The sequence below is a fragment of the Pecten maximus genome, chromosome 10, assembly GCF_902652985.1.
Source record: "Pecten maximus chromosome 10, xPecMax1.1, whole genome shotgun sequence".
NCBI classification, from domain to species: Eukaryota; Metazoa; Mollusca; class Bivalvia; order Pectinida; family Pectinidae; genus Pecten; species Pecten maximus.
The window spans coordinates 9114487-9131181 of NC_047024.1; the positions used below are offsets into that span (position 1 = coordinate 9114487).

General features: G+C 35.3%; 1 protein-coding gene across 1 annotated transcript in view; it reads left to right on the forward strand.

Moving 5' to 3' along the window:
* Positions 1–9695, forward strand: part of LOC117335389 (atrial natriuretic peptide receptor 1-like) — a 35534-nt gene extending 25839 nt beyond the window's left edge. Inside the window, exons 15-25 of the mRNA XM_033895348.1 lie at positions 299–403; positions 714–785; positions 951–1119; positions 1722–1868; positions 2471–2654; positions 3696–3836; positions 4749–4872; positions 6141–6209; positions 6538–6700; positions 7364–7474; positions 7753–9695. Of these exons, the coding sequence (XP_033751239.1) occupies positions 299–403; positions 714–785; positions 951–1119; positions 1722–1868; positions 2471–2654; positions 3696–3836; positions 4749–4872; positions 6141–6209; positions 6538–6700; positions 7364–7474; positions 7753–8528 (2061 nt within the window). The 3' untranslated portion in view covers positions 8529–9695. The remainder of the gene's footprint in view (positions 1–298; positions 404–713; positions 786–950; positions 1120–1721; positions 1869–2470; positions 2655–3695; positions 3837–4748; positions 4873–6140; positions 6210–6537; positions 6701–7363; positions 7475–7752) is intronic.
* Positions 9696–16695: the final 7000 nt, after the last annotated feature.

The window sequence follows — 16695 nt, forward strand, 5'->3', positions numbered from 1 at the left end:
TATTTTTTATTTGATATGCTATGTGACTATTATCATGAAACGGCCAGGTTAGATGTTAATGGTAGTAACATAACATGCCTGGCAGCATTGTATTGTTAGTAAAGACGAAATGATGGTTTCGTTTTTTATTATACGATGCATGGTTATAGTATAGTATTGATGTTAATTATATGGTGACTTATTAGGGCCTTTTTGCTTTTTATCCGATGAAAAAGCGTCGATTTAAAAAAAATAGCAGTTTTGTCGTGTTATTTTCGTTTGTTTGAATTGAAATAATTTTCTATTTATCGTTTAACAGCTTATGGAGCTGAAGCATCAGAATGTGTGCGCCTTCGTTGGTGCATGTGTGGATCCTGGAAGGATTCTGCTATTGTGGGAATATTGTCCAAAAGGAAGTTTGCAGGTAGGCTAGGATGTTTTTAATAGGAACATGTTTAATTATTGATTCATTTATGTATTGAACAGTCGTCGAATAACAGTATTTATTCATATTGTGTGCGTTGTTTACCAAATCTGTATTAAACAGTATTTGGATGCAATTTAAAAGAAAAATATGGACAAATCTCATTAAATATTGTATAAGGTATTGTGTATTAAAAGTGGATATAAAAAACGTTTAAAATTCTTAACGAAAGTAGTCTTCAATTAATATAATACGGATTATATTTTGATAAACATTTTACAAAACACTTTACTTTTCATTTCCTTCGCAGGACGTGATATGGAACCAAAACATTAAATTGGATAAGATGTTCATGTTTGCGTTGACACAGGATATCGCAAAGGTATGGATACGAATACTTAAATTACGCAGAGGTTACAGTTCACAGCGTTTGAATAATACAATATTAATATTTGATGATATCAAGTAAATCAAGCAAATGTAAAGACAAAACTACTGAAGTTTATATATTGTATGTAAGTGACACATGAATTGACATATTTCAAAGGGTCTGGATTTCATACACAAGTGTTCCATACACTACCATGGAAACCTGAAGAGTTCCAACTGTGTAGTTGATAGTCGATGGACGTGTAAACTGACCGACTTCGGCGTGCCCACTATCAGGCTCATGGACAAGTGTTCTGTCAGTGTTACAGACGAGGGAAGCAATTCTAGTAAGTTAATTGAACAAATGAACACAATTTTAATGTTGTAAAATATGTAAATAATACGTTTGAAATATTAGAAACATGGGGGCAAAATCGAAACAAATTCTTTGTATTTTGGAATATATATTTAACTAAAACAATGGAATTTTAAGCTAATCGTTAAAAGGTCTCATTTGAAAATGATCTTATATACTAGTGTCATTTATCAAAAGTCAAACAGTTGTCACTTGGTTTTTGGTTTGTCAGTTACCTAGGTGGCCTACATGATAGTCTTGGAAAAGGGTGACAAGTGCCACCTTGTTGACCTTGAACTGTTTACGCTCATCTTCAGTGAAGATCACTTACCTCTTTCGTTTGAATTTTGTTCTTACATCATTCTGATAATAACGATTGCACGTGTTAACCTAATACTGTAGCGACGCCTTGTTTTGTTTTTCTTACTTCTGAAGTTTACACAGGAAATGCTGTTGGTACACATACATATATTGATGTGTGTGTGTGTGTGTGTGTGTGTGTTATTTCAAGAAATGCAGAACAAACAGTTTTTTAATTATTATTTCATCATTGCAACAATGAAGCAACAGAAAGTACTTTTTTTACATTTCCAGAATTCTTGTGGACATGTCCAGAGATTTTGCGGTCCGATAAAGTCTATGACAAACAGAAGGCTGATATATATTCCCTTGGAATCATTATCAAGGAAGTATTCACCAGATCAGGACCTTACACAGAATATCCATTCCTTACCCCACACGGTAATCTCTATTTCATCTTATACGTCTGTCTGTTTTTAATGACAATTATACAAGCAACTTTCCTATATTCAATATCATTGAAATTTTGCACTTCGCTTTTTGCGAAACCAAATCATGAAGTTACAAACACATTCATTCGAAGAAATAACCATTCGGTAAATGACTCTCAATAACTGTTTGTCATCATAGCTTATACAGAATTGATAAAACTGTATAATAGCTGTAAAAGGTTCATGTTTGATGTTGTAAGTACGAATGAATTGTTTTCCAGTTGTGCAAGTCTAAGAACGATTAACCTCCCTTTACTCTTTTTGTTTATAATATTTTTAATTCAAAATGCATGTATAACATTAAAATCAATTCATTGTTACGTAATCCTTTACTTAAGCCGCCATTGGAGATATATAGGCCTACCTTTTATGATCCAACTTGCTGGAACCATGGCATTACAATTTGTTGAAATAAGATGAATAGTCATACTGTGTCAATAAAAATTGTTGAAATTCGAAAGTACCAGTTTATCCCTCATTTTTTAAATTGTTGATGGTTATTTACTTTTGTTGACGAATATGTTGTCTCATGTGTGATTTTATTCTGTGTAGAGATCGTTAACAGAGTAAGAGACCGTGTTTCTCGGACCGCGCCATTCAGACCAATGATTTCTGCGGAACTTCGAGAGAACCCGGACTTGCAAACACTTATAGAGGAGTGCTGGAATGAAGATCCCATTCTCAGACCTTCCGCTGCCAGAACTACGAAAGCACTCAACCGTATAAGTCCATCAAAGTAAGCAAAGGCTGCTATATTGTGTTTATGCAGGAATTATTGTGTCATATTTGTCATTCTAGGAAGATTTTACTTTTCAAGCGTTTATATGTCGATGCGGACGTCCAAACATATAAGGTATAATGTGGATAATTCCTCTATTTATACTAATCAATGTGGATAGTTCATCTTCTTATATTAATCAATGTTGATATTTCCTATGTTTATACTAATCAAGTGGACATTTCCTCTATTTATACGTATTATTGTTGATAGTTCCTCCACTTGTACAAATCAATGTGGATATTTCATCTACTCATACTGATCAATGTGAATATTTCATCTACTTATGCTTATCAATATGGATAGTTCCTCTTTCTATACTGATAGCATTATCTTAGTAATTTGTCCCTGAGTCAGTCACAGCTATAGAGCTGAAGTTGATATCGGTTCTGTATCAAATATTTTTTATGGGCTCACTATATTTAGCATAAAATGTACAACATTATATAGACCATGCAAAATTGGTTACAAATGTCATATAGAATAAATTATATTGATCTTCTGTGTGAACTAATATTTTACCACCAAATGCTGTACAAATTATATTTCCAACTTTGATAAACAACACTTTTTTATCATTCTCACGGCAATTTAATGAATGACAGAAAATAGTAAATTAAAACAAAGATCAATTAACAATAAAATCTTGGCGTGAATGTGAGGTCTTATTCGCTATGCCATCGTAATAAAGTTGCCGTTGTTCGAGATTTTCTTTGTCTTTGACATGTTAATCCTTATCTTTATTACGGAAAACGTAATGCGAAAACCAAAATACATTATTATATTTAACAGATGTCTATCTTTTATATCAATAGCATTTTGGAAGGGACTTTAAACCAAGAGCTTATACTTGTTAAACTAACCGCAAACATCATTGTGACATTAGAAACTACTTGTTTAGTATAATGAAATGTTTATTTTATCATGCTTATCGTCCCTTTATTTGTGTATATCGAAATAAAAAAGTGGGATAATCCATTGATTTAATTTCTGTTTTAGAAATATGACTATGATCGACAGCATGATCGCAATCCTTGAGAAATACGCTAACCACCTTGAGGAGTTAGTAGCCGAAAGGACAAGCGAGCTGGACGCCGAGAAACAAAAGACGGAGAACCTCCTCTACAGGATGTTGCCGCAGTATGTAACGATACATAATATAAAATTATGATTATAGCAAAGAACAAAGAATGTGTTAACAATTCAATATATAACACTAACGATACTGTATATTGCTAAACCACACGTGGAATATACACAGTGATCTTTAACCGGGACAATTTTTTAATCACTTGGTTCAATAGCTTTTGCTTTGTTTAAACCCCAAGGCCGCTTCACTGGGTGGCGGAAATGATGACGCACAAAAAGTAGTTCGCCACTATCTTTGTGACAATTCTTTTTTTATATAGATTTCCATCAAATCATTGCGTTTAAACTAATAAACTTGCTAGTTATTTGTTATTTGTTTGGCAAATTAAATAGCGGCATTTCATTTTAGGTCATATCCTTAAACCCCACATGATTTTGTGAAAAGAACATGTTGACAAAAAAACCAGGTCTATTCTCCCTCAGAATAGCTTTTCTATTGTGGTAGAAACAGGCCACACCAACTCGCTATTGTTGTTTGTGGTATTTCTTTCACTTTCGTTAGTTGTTTTTCCAAAGCTCGTGTTTTTTGTAACTTTTGAAAAATAGCTAACTCGGGTGAAAGAAATACAATATACAGCAACCACTCGTTGTATTACCGCTATTTAACCTACATAGAAGAATAAAACAGCGAAACATTCAAGCAACTCGAGTCTTCAAAACTATTGAGGTGAATAATTAACTTTTTATATGCTTTTCACAGCCACTACAATTTCTAAAAATTGCATGAATAACATCTATAACTGTCAATGAATGAAAAATCACTTGAAGGTGATTATTACGTTTTTTTTTACAAAATATTCCAATAAAATGTGGTGGTATCATATCCAAAATGGTAGTTTAGGTGTGTTAATGGCCAAGGCAATATTCCTCAAAGTACACTGAAAAACGTCTGTCTTTTTATAGATCAGTAGCCGAAGACTTGAAATTGGGAAAGACAGTGAAAGCAGAACATTTTGATGAGGCGACCATTTATTTTTCTGATATAGTAGGATTTACAACGATCTGTGGCAGCAGTACTCCAATAGAGGTAGGTTGTCTGTTATAGTTTCAACAAAAATATGATACTATATTTTATTTTATTTATGATATCTACTGTCTTCCATTCTTCTAGAGGAATATCTATTTAAAGAGACAAAAATATATCTTCTGTCCCTATTGCAAAACTTGGGATCCTTCTTTCTTTTCTCGCTGCTCTGTCATTCTGGGGGTGTCTCTGTTGGTGTCTCCTTGACACCCGTCATCACATGACCCTGGCTGTTGGTGTCTCCTTGACACCCGTCCTCACATGACCCTGGCTGTTGGTGTCTCCTTGACACCCGTCCTCACATGACCCTGGCTGTTGGTGTCTCCTTGACATCCGTCCTCACATGATCCTGGCTGTTGGTGTGACGTTAAACCCCTAAAAACAAACATTTCAAATAGCATTGCCTAAATCCATTAAAACACACATCGCGACCAGGACTGCGAAATGGTTGAGAGTCCTAGTAACCAGTCATATTTTAAGATTTAGTCAACCAAAGAAGATGAGTCAGTAGGCTGATTAGATACGTGTCCAACGAACACCTCTACTGTTTCATAAGTAACTTAGGTTTCCCATTTATTCCAGCTGTTACCGTTTTGGGTTCTGCAGTACAGCTTTTGGGTTTTGTAATGTAACTTCTGGAATGCAGTATTTGTTCAATCTGACATATTCAATGCGTTTTGGACATTTATGGACGATTGGGCTTGACATGATACAATGATACAAAATATATCATTTATTTTGGGCGCATTTTGAAACCTCGCATTATTTTTACCGTAGACTAGTCCCTGTCCCTGGATAAATAAGGTAGCATAGATATGAGATATGTAATTTTTATCTTTCTTTCATAGTTTCATACTAGGGGAGATAGCATGGTATTATAAATCAGTTTGGTTAACTATTATTTAAGGAGCAGATAATCAGCCGATGTTTAGTGCTTCATTAAATAAATTAGAGGATAATTGAACCTGGAGTGGTCACTATGAAGCATATTTTATTCATTTGTACCGCATTTGTAACCGAAAATGAAACTCACAAGATATGGACAGTTCAACTTGTCCGTAAGATTTCCAACTTGATTTGATAGTGCATTGTCGATATTCCGTGTGTAACGCACACCCATGTTCCTTTATTAGACCGATAACAATAGTGACATCATTAAAAATGTGATTGATAATATGGACATTGCCTATTGCTTTTAACGAAAACGAAAATGTCGATATCTACATTTGTATAATTCAATTAATATTCACATATCAACTCTCCATTTACAGGTTGTCAATCTGCTAAATTGCCTATACACGCTATTTGACGACATAATTACTCGATACGATGTTTATAAGGTATGTATTGCTATTAACGGTATAGAAGACCATAGTTATTGAAATTATATTGATTGTTAAGTATCCACAATATTTAATGGTTGGACAGAATAATTGATTTTACAGCTTGTAAAGATACCAATACTTTGTCAAGACAAGGAGAAGATACACTTCATATTATTTCTTTGTTTCAGTACAATTTAGGACCAGCGGTTAAAATTTATATTTTATAAGTAGACCAATATCGACAAAAACTCAAGTTTTTATAATTTTTTCTTGTTTACTAGTATTGCACCATAAGTATTGAATTTGAAAGTACACAATGATATCTATAAATTGTTTGGCCCAGGTGGAAACAATTGGCGATGCCTATATGTTGGCTAGCGGTCTACCAAAGAAGAACGGTGCCCGACACATCCGGGAGATTGCTGATTGTGCACTAGACATCCTAGCTTCTATTACCACGTTCAGTATTCCACATCTAGAGGACAAAAATCTCAGGATAAGAGTAGGTAGGTATCGAATAGATGTAAACTTATGTAAGGAAGTGATGACCAGCCCGATCTGGTCATCCTTGTACGCACATGTTTGTTAATATTTCTTTTATTAATTTTCCTTCATATTTGTTTTCTTTGTTAAAAGCACGATTTCGATACAATGTTTCTATTCTCTTACTATTTCATACATATAAGATATGAGTTTTTGTTTTGTTTTGTTTTTGTTTCCCCCTAGCAATGTTAATGGTATTCAGAGAACTTCTCCGAATTTTCTTTGGATATTGTACTGAAGTGTATCTTCAATGTATGAAGATTAGATAAAGAAATATTGCAATTAGATTTTTATATTCTGTTTATATATATAAAAAAATAATGATAAAAAATATAATACAATGCAGTTCTTCATTTACACACAAACGTACGTAACGATAGGAGTACATCAAATTGAAGACCCGTTTTGTACATGTACTTCGTCTTAAACAATCAATACCATTTCTCATATCTCATACATCCTGAAATAAACAAACATAGTTTTTACATTTAAAAAACTGTATGAAGAAACGTCCATTATCACAGTCGTAATAGCGGCCATTAAATGCTACAATAATACAAGCGTCCAAATGTTAACGTTTATAGTAGTATTATCCTGATATGTTGTGTTTATTATTTCCCTGACAGGTATCCATTCAGGGCCAGTCGTGGCAGGAGTAGTGGGACTGGCCATGCCAAGATATTGCCTGTTCGGCGACACGGTCAATGTGGCGTCCCGAATGGAGTCAACTGGACTACGTAAGTATCAACAATGAAATCAGTTTATACAGAAGGTCATAACCATCAACGATGGTTTCTCAGTAATAACAAAATAATGATACTAATAATATAGATAAATTAGATTAAGAAATAAGCAGCATACCTAACAACAGCATTATAGTAGCCATAGACGCATGTTTAAATATTTTCCCTAAGAATATGTTTCTTCATTATTATTATTATACATAAATAGAATATATATAAATAGAACAGATATAAGAATGTTATTGCAATATTTCTCTATCTTCTATCCATAGCATTGAAGATACACCTCAGTACAATATCCAAAGAAAATTTGGAGAAGTTTTCTGGATACCATTTACATTGCCGGGGTGAAATAACTGTGAAAGGGAAAGGAATAATGAAAACCTATTTCCTAGAAGGACGTGAAGGCTTTGATAAGCCCTTGCCCGAGGTGTATGACGGCATGTCTGCCTCATCAACAAGTGTTCCGTCCACACCGGCTACACCAATGTCTCCGTTAGCACCTATACCGGAAGTCGATATGAAACAAGCGACAGACGCATGTCTACCAATGAAAGATTTCGTTACAAAAATGTTATCCGGCCCCAAAGGGGATGGAGTTGTTTCACCTGATGAATTTATAGCAAATATGCATTCTGATATTGACAATGATGTCGTTTCACCAGAAATGATTGTGACAAAAATGCTGTCAGATCTGGACAAGCACTTGATATCTGCAGAGGAGTTCATGACAAATGTGTTGTCAACGACAGAACGGACTAATGTCTCTCATGAGCGTGAGGGTTTCGGGTTCACAGAAATCGGTGAAACAGATGACATGTGTAAACATTCAGAACCTGTCAAAAACTTTATCACACAAACTACCCCAGATCCTGACAAAGACAGCGTGTCACAAGTGTCGTCAAATGAGGAGTATGACTCCCTTAGCACTACGTGCTCTGTTGATAGCCCTTATATAACACGTGACTTTCTCCGACACATGCTTGACGATCATAGGGATGAAATTAAACGAGAAGCAAAGACGGTCGAAGAAAGTACGGCATTATGACGTCACCTTTCGATTTAAGTGTATTTTTCGTAATTTGTTTTGTGTTAACATGTGGAATCTGAAGTCTGTATTTGTGCATTGTTCCCGAAAGTTTACATTTTTGTTACACCAAATTGCTGTTTAGCAAATCACTTTGCTACCGGATGAATATTGAGTTGAAAGTGTTACCAGAACTGCATCTAGCAATGAGTTGTAACTAATCATGTTTAACATGAAAGGGGACTAATCTTCATTTCATTAGTGCTTATAGTTGATGTTGTCAGCCGTTTACGTTTAATGAATGAGGCCAACATCTATCATACCTACGGCTGTGGTTACAACTTATCATGAAAACAATAGAGGGACTGAAAGAGGGGTTTTATAGGAGCAGCACGGTCTATTGTTATTAATATTTTTGTTTTGTACTTTGTAAAACTGCTAAACCAAAGTCGCCATAAAATATGTTTATTACTAACAGCATATCACAGTGCCTTCGTGTTACATTATTTCTTTACAGAAAATGTGCCAAATATCTAACTGTGTGAAAAAATAAATATTTATATAAAGTGCCAGTGTATTTAGAGACTAGATTGACCCTTCAGAATATACCCTTTATATCCATTGATCCATTTCTATCCACAACAGTGAGTAGAGCGTAGAATCCTAATAAATGAAATAACACAAGAAATTTAGAACTTAGTGAAACGTATTCATTTAACTTAGATATGTTATCGACCTAACACATCTATCGGGTATTCTTTTTAAAGCATGGTCATTGGAATTACGTTCGGCAAACATTTTCCTGAATAATGAGATTCAAAATACGGAAGTGATTCAGTCATTTAACGAGTATAAAATTATTATATAGAATCATTTATATTAAGAATAATGAAGGTGAAACTCTTTGGGCGTTATAATACTGGTAGACACAAATGTGTTGTAGTTTTGTGTGTGAAACAATTGAACTTTTGTTATGTTTTCCTACATTTGATTCGTCAGATATCGTAAGCACGTGACATGCTCAGAAAGATATGTTAATTGTCCCGTGTAACGTATTCATTCAACTACGTCTTATATACATTATGTGCATGTATAAATGTTTCCTCAATTGGTAAACAGACAAACATGTCGCATATTTTTGCTTGATATTGTTATCGATGTGGAAATAAATTTTGTTACAAGCATACACGTGATGGATTTTATTTTGTTTCTATTTCATTTCATGTTTTTATTACTTATTATTATTTTTGTTTTCATGATTTAATTGCGAAGACAAAACAGATACACATGAAATAACAACTATGCAAAGAAATAGTGCATGTACTTCATATTACCTTGACTTTTTTAAGATTATAAATCATGTATTGAGGTGTTTCGATCGATAACAGAGTTCGATCATAATTTTATGCTATTGTGTCAATTACTCCTAAATTATCGTTTCAAAAAAGTCCTTTCTTTTTATCATACCAACATCATTTTATTATATACACACCTTTTCATTAAACACATAACTATATTCTTTCATACATCAATTCACTTATGTGAGAATTGTCTTTTACCACTCTACACGACTTAATATAACTATTAATTTGAAAATATTTGGAACCAACTGTTTGTGACCTTGGCATAATCCATAATCATTTTGTAAAGAGCTTGTTCTATTCCAATGTAGTCTTTCAGGTCTGCATATGAGTCTACTTTTTATTTGCTTATTCATTTATCTTCTACATATAAATGTGAAGATTATCATTAAGCAAAATACTATTTAAGAAAAAATGCTGATTTATTGAACATGAAATGCAAAACATAATGATGACAACATATCAGTTTTAAATCAAATTATTAACTTCGAATTATACTAAAATGAAAAAGAAACTGGGGTATATTTATTCCTTTTGATATAATAACTGTACAGATATATCGATTAAGAAGTTGTTTATTATCACTTTTCGTGACTTCGGTTAAATCCACATCCCTTAACTTAAGGAGATTCTATAACTTATAGGAACCCTTAACTTACAATGTAATAAACTTTCCCCTGTTGCTTTAGATAAGAAAAGCAACATTTGTTTGAAATAAAATCTTGGTTAATGAACTCTGATCAAATTTTGAAATGCTTTCTATGAAACATTTTAACTGAAAGAAATTCCTTCCATAATTTCAATAAGAAAACATTTAAAGAAAAAATGTTAGTAAAGGAATAAGTTCATATAGAAAATGAACAGTTGATGTAGTTACTTAAGTAAATTGATATTGATGAAGATAGGGGCAGAATACTGAAATATGATATTGATAAATAAGTAATTGATTAAGACAGGATGGTCCAACTTTTCAATGTTCTGTTCTTATTAAAATTAAAGTTATCCCGATATATGACCATGATTCATGCTAATACCGACATATTCAGATAATGTACCACAAAGGGAGGGGATGTAGATCTGTATACATTCACGTTTTACTAGATACAACTATTCTGTTTTGGACTGTTATTCAAAAGTTAAGCAAGATTCTGTAGCAGATTAAAGTTCCAAAAACGTTGATTCAAAGTAGGTCAGAGCTCAAGATTTTGGAGTACATGTGGCAGCAATACTACCGAGTCATTTTTGGATGCATATAAAAACATATTTTGGTTTCCATCGTACAGGTAATCAATTCTGTGTTCGGGTAACAATGTTTTGTGTCCAACTGTTTGGCCCCGCCATCGATATGCCGCTCGGGCTGCAGTCCATCACAAAATCATCGAGTACGCCGTACGGGGACAGGGCTATGCGTTGTAGGAAGACACGGCTCCGAAGCAACACGGATGTGACTGATGAGAAATCATGTTGATGTTGTTCCCATAAGGTATCATTTGTAGCAAATACTCATACCATGGAATCCAGGGATGTCTATATAGGGTATTTCTAGACGGAATTCGATTGAATACAATATATACAATACAATTTATTTTATTATAATGTCACGTATCACAGTTCATGGCATATTATATAAAATTGTACTAGTTTACATCATGGAAATAATATTTATAAAAGAGTACAGTAAAATAGGTACAAGTTACGAACTAATACCCAGCCATGGCTTATGAGACACTGCTAATAATACATAATACATTATGATACATTGTAAAAATAAGATAACCTGTTATTGATCTATAATACACTTATGGATTGCCTGCGGCTAAACATTTTACATATTGTGGAACCAAGTAAACACTGAAGGTTTTCCCAATTCATTAAAAAGTTCATTTTCATATTAGAGTTAAAATTTATAAAACCTAGTTCAAATTCTGATGCTGCTCTAAAAAGTTGATATCTAAAATCTTAATAAAATTCACAATCTATTAAAAAGTGAGTCTCATCTTCGATTGCATTCTCATCACATAGGGTACATAGTCGTTCCTCTAGCAGTGTACGAGAATATCTACCCGTTTCAATTTTTAATTTCAGGTTGCCACATCGTAGTTTTGCAATCGCCTGTCTATATTTAAAAGACATAAAAGAGGATACATAGTGTTCAGTTTTCACACAGTATAAAACGCCTGTAGGTACGTAGTTTATTTCCGTTTACCTGTCCTGTATCGTTCCACAGTTCTCGGTACCACGTTGTATTGTCTTCTTGAATTATAACTTGTTTTGCATGATTTAAAGCGGAATCGGGGTGTAGAACTAATAGGTTGTCCAAATGACGATCTATCAGGAATCTTTTGGTACGCATTTCACAACTACGGTTTACACTTGAAGACCAATCAAAGAGTTTCTTAACCAGGCGACTATCCGGCATTAACTTTAGTCTCAGCCACAGCCTACAGACTTCAACCTTTTGGTTTGCGAAGCACGAGTTTCAACCTAAGTCACCTCGCGAAGCGATATTTGAGCCGTTTTTCCCTGTTCCAAGGAAGAATCTGCAGGCGCGGTTTTGTATAGTTTGTACAATTTTATACTTATTGTTCCCCCAGATCCCAGCAGCGTAGAATACTACCGGTTCCACTAACGTTTTGTATAAATGGTCAAATATTAAATACGACATGCCTCCCGCGTACTTGTATTTCGAGATTAATGCATTAAGAGCCCTTCCTGCCAATTTTGCCAGTTCTTTGACAGAGAAGGCAGGTCAAGATGTTCCGTAAACCAGAATCCCAAGTATTTGTAGCGGGACGTAACGTCGATATCCAGAACTCCACATTTGAATTGGACAGTGGTTAACTCCGTAGATGTACTTCTAAAATGAATTACCTTTGTTTTGTTTTTATTAACCGATAAACGCCACTTCCTGCACCATTTGTGTAAACTTCATCAGGAGCTAACAGCGCTATGTCGTCTGCGTAAAAAAGTAAAGATACCATAGTGTCCTCGCATAACACACCACATTGTAATCTATTAATTTCTGTAGCTAAATCATTCACGTAAATGGAAAAAAGTGTTGGGGAGATGTTACAGCCTTGTTTTACCCCCTGCTTAACGTTGAACCAGTCTGTTACGTAGTTGTTTAAACGGACGGCACAACTGACGTCACTGTATAAAGATTTAATAGCGTTCAAAAACCGCCCATCAATTCCAATACTTTTCAGTTTGTACCAAAGACAGTCTCTATTAACAGTATCGAAGGCTTTCCTCGCGTCCACAAAACAAACATAAGTAGGTAGATTAGAGGATTTCCTATTGTTAACGATAGTATACAAAGAGTAGATGTGATCCAGGCAGCTGCGATGGCGGCGAAATCCGTTTTGCTCGTCAGCTAGTAAGGTATTTGTCTCTAGCCACTTATTTAAGCGTTGACCTAATATATCTGTATATATTTTACATGGTACCGACAGCAGAGAAATCCCACGGTAGCTTAAGGGGTCGGTAGCGACGTCTTTAGTGTCCGTTTTGGGGATAGTTGAAGAGTATTTCAACACATGCTTCGTTGCGTAAAGTTTTCACTGGGATAGTGTCGATCCCTTGGGATTTCCTGAGCTTTGCTCTAAAAATGGCGTTTCGAACTTCTTCGCGAGTGATTTGTGAATTCAATACTGACGTATCCATAGTGCGCGAAGCCGTTACGTCATCCCTATCCAACTTAGCTTGTATTGAAGATAAGTGGGCGTCATCAAATGAGTCGTTTGTTGTTTCACCATTTTAAAGCGATTCATACTTTCCAGGAGTTTAGAACGACGTCGATATCATTTACACTATTGCCGTTTTCATCCTTAACCTCCATAGGGATATGGGACACGCGGTCGTTAGCCATTCCAAACTTTCCTATTTCCTTCCATAATTCTCGTGGTTGTTTATCAATGTACAGTGAGTGCAACTGTTTTTGTTCATCGAGTTGATAGCGACGTTTTTCTTTACGGTTTAGTCTATCAAACTTGCAACGTTCAATTGAGAATTCGGATTTAAGTTTTCGGCGCGTGTTGGGGCTTCCTTTATATCTAAGCCAGGCTCGTTCTTTTTCCCGCGTCTTGTTCCATTACTCTTGGAGCTCGGGGTTCCAGTAAGATTTGTACAATGATTTCTGTTTGCCTCCATTACCAGTTGGTAACTTTAAATGCTGTTCCATTTGAGAGTTAATAAAATCATTAAAATCCCTGTCGCTTCATTAATATCATTTAAATTCTGAATGTCAAATTCGATTTTCGATATAGTTGATTGAATAACCTCAATGTAGTCACCACTTTGTAAAAAGTCTGTTGGTAACGTCGAGATATTGTAACGTTTCCTTCCTGACTGTTGATTTTTGATCACTTTTCTTAACGTTTTGGTTTGCAGTCGACAATTGGAGTGTACAACTCAGGATGGAATGGTCCGGTATACTATTATATCCGACAAGGTTAAGATTGTTCATCACTTCGGATACGAGAAGAACATTAAAATCAGTATATAACATCAATTGTTCGTGAGGAACAATAACGTAATCAACCACAGATCTCCCACGGTGTGAAACATGTGTAAAGTTGTCTTTTCCAAGGCGGCCATTCATTGCACATGTATTTGTATCCACCAGAAAGTCCAATAAACGATCGCCATAATAATTACAGCCTTCGTCTATATTGTCCCGTGGTTTCACGTGGTCAACCCCTTCTATGTAATCAGCAGAGTCTGATATTCTAGCGTTAAAATCCCACACGATGCAAACGTTTCCGGAATTTTGGTAAGAGTATACATATTTTCATTGAGTTTATCAAAGAATATGTCACTATCTACTGGTCTGCTGGATTGTTGAGGCGGTAAATAACATACACATAAAAACAAGTCTCTATCAATTCTGTTGCTCAATTTTATCCAGACAATATCATCCGTATTGTCATCAAGTACCCGTATTCTGTACACAAACACTCTCCTTAACGAAAACCCCGACTCCGCCACTTCCGCGTTTGGCTTTACTGTGCATATACCGGCGGTTATTTCCAACCCACTCATATCCATTAATAAAGGGGTTTGATTCTCCTCTTAAAAAGGTTTCACAGACAGCAAAAACATCATAATCAAGTGCTAAAATTATTTCCTTTCTGAGTTCAGAGTTATCGTTTAGTGAAAGTGACAGACCTGCTATGTTCCAAAAGCCTATATTAAGGCGGCATTCTCCGTGGTCCTAACATTGAATGTATGTGGCGCCGTTTTCTCGGGGACTTCCCCCAATTTTCAAATCAGCCAAATTACAAAACAAGTATGGTGAAATGACATTTCCCGGATAACCGAATTGCTTTCAAACAAGCATAATGTTTGAGAAGTGTTCAAGACTTATAAAAAAAGTCGTTTTAAAACACGTTTAATCCCGATTTTTACAAGACACCCTTAAATTGCACATTTACTGCCAACTGTTCTGTGTAGACCATGGGGTTATGACTCTCCGTGGTGTAAGAGGTCACGACTTTATGCAGTTATAAGCATTGACTTTGTTTTATTTGCTTTACTGGTGAGTTTACAGTGTATATTGATAACACAATGTGTCTTGTACATCTCATTAGTATTGATGGTAATATTGACCTCCGCCATCTTATGCTTGTCTATGTCATGATAATAACGAAAATGTTTGTACTGTTCCCTATATGCTTGTTTTGCATTTGGGTGAAATAAAAACTATTCACTATTCACAGATGGCTTCGTCAAATCTTCTTCGTGAAGAAGAAACAACAGAGAAACCAAGGTACAAATGCCACATGCAGACTAAAACGACACACTGGTTTTGTCTCTGGCACGACACGTCAGGAAGCAAAATGGCATCCAACACCAATGTTGTCACTGCCTGAAATCCTTTACGTTAGAAGTTAACCTCCAACAACACATCAAACGTAAACACAGCCCAAAGAAATATGTTTAAAATGTAGGGACAGTTAAGTCATCGTCGACGTTGTTTCCTCATATAAAATTCAAACACGGCGACAAAGGCTTTTCATGGTCACAATGTGATAACTTTACAAGGATATCTATACACTCAAAACTCAAAACCTCGGTTGGTCCTTCATATTCTGAAAGGAACACTATGAAATTCGAGTGTGATTTTTGCAACGAACTTTTGATTTCAAAACGGTACATGTATTTAAACATAAAAATAAAAACACACCAATCAGGATCAATACCGACGCAATTTATTATAATCAACTATTCATGTCCAAACAAAGGATGAAAATACTTATATTTTCTCGATGCATACGAATATATTTAACACAATTCGGTTAGATATACCGATATGTTGTTGGAATTAAATTTCGAATACGAATACCTATAACCGGCCTAAACTTCTCGCTGATGACGAGCAACTGTCAGAAATTGTCCGTCCGTCGTCCAGAGCTACATTTGTATGTTATCGCAGCTAAAGGGAATCGTAGCTCTGGCGACAACCATCTGTCAAAAATTGTCCGTCCGTCGTCCAGAGCTACATTTGTATGTTATCGCAGCTAAAGGGAATCGTGGCTCTGGCGACAACCGTCTGTCAAAAATTGTCCGTCCGTCGTCCAGAGCTACATTTGTATGTTATCGCAGCTAAAGGGAATCGTAGCTCTGGCGACAACCAACTGTCAGAAATTGTCCGTCCGTCGTCCAGAGCTACATTTGTATGTTATCGCAGCTAAAGGGAATCGTAGCTCTGGCGACAACCAACTGTCAGAAATTGTCCGTCCGTCGTCCAGAGCTACGTTATCGCAGCTAGTGTCGTGCCAGCGACGATTCCAAGTGCACGCTTTCGTACAAGTGTGGCATGTTTCTAT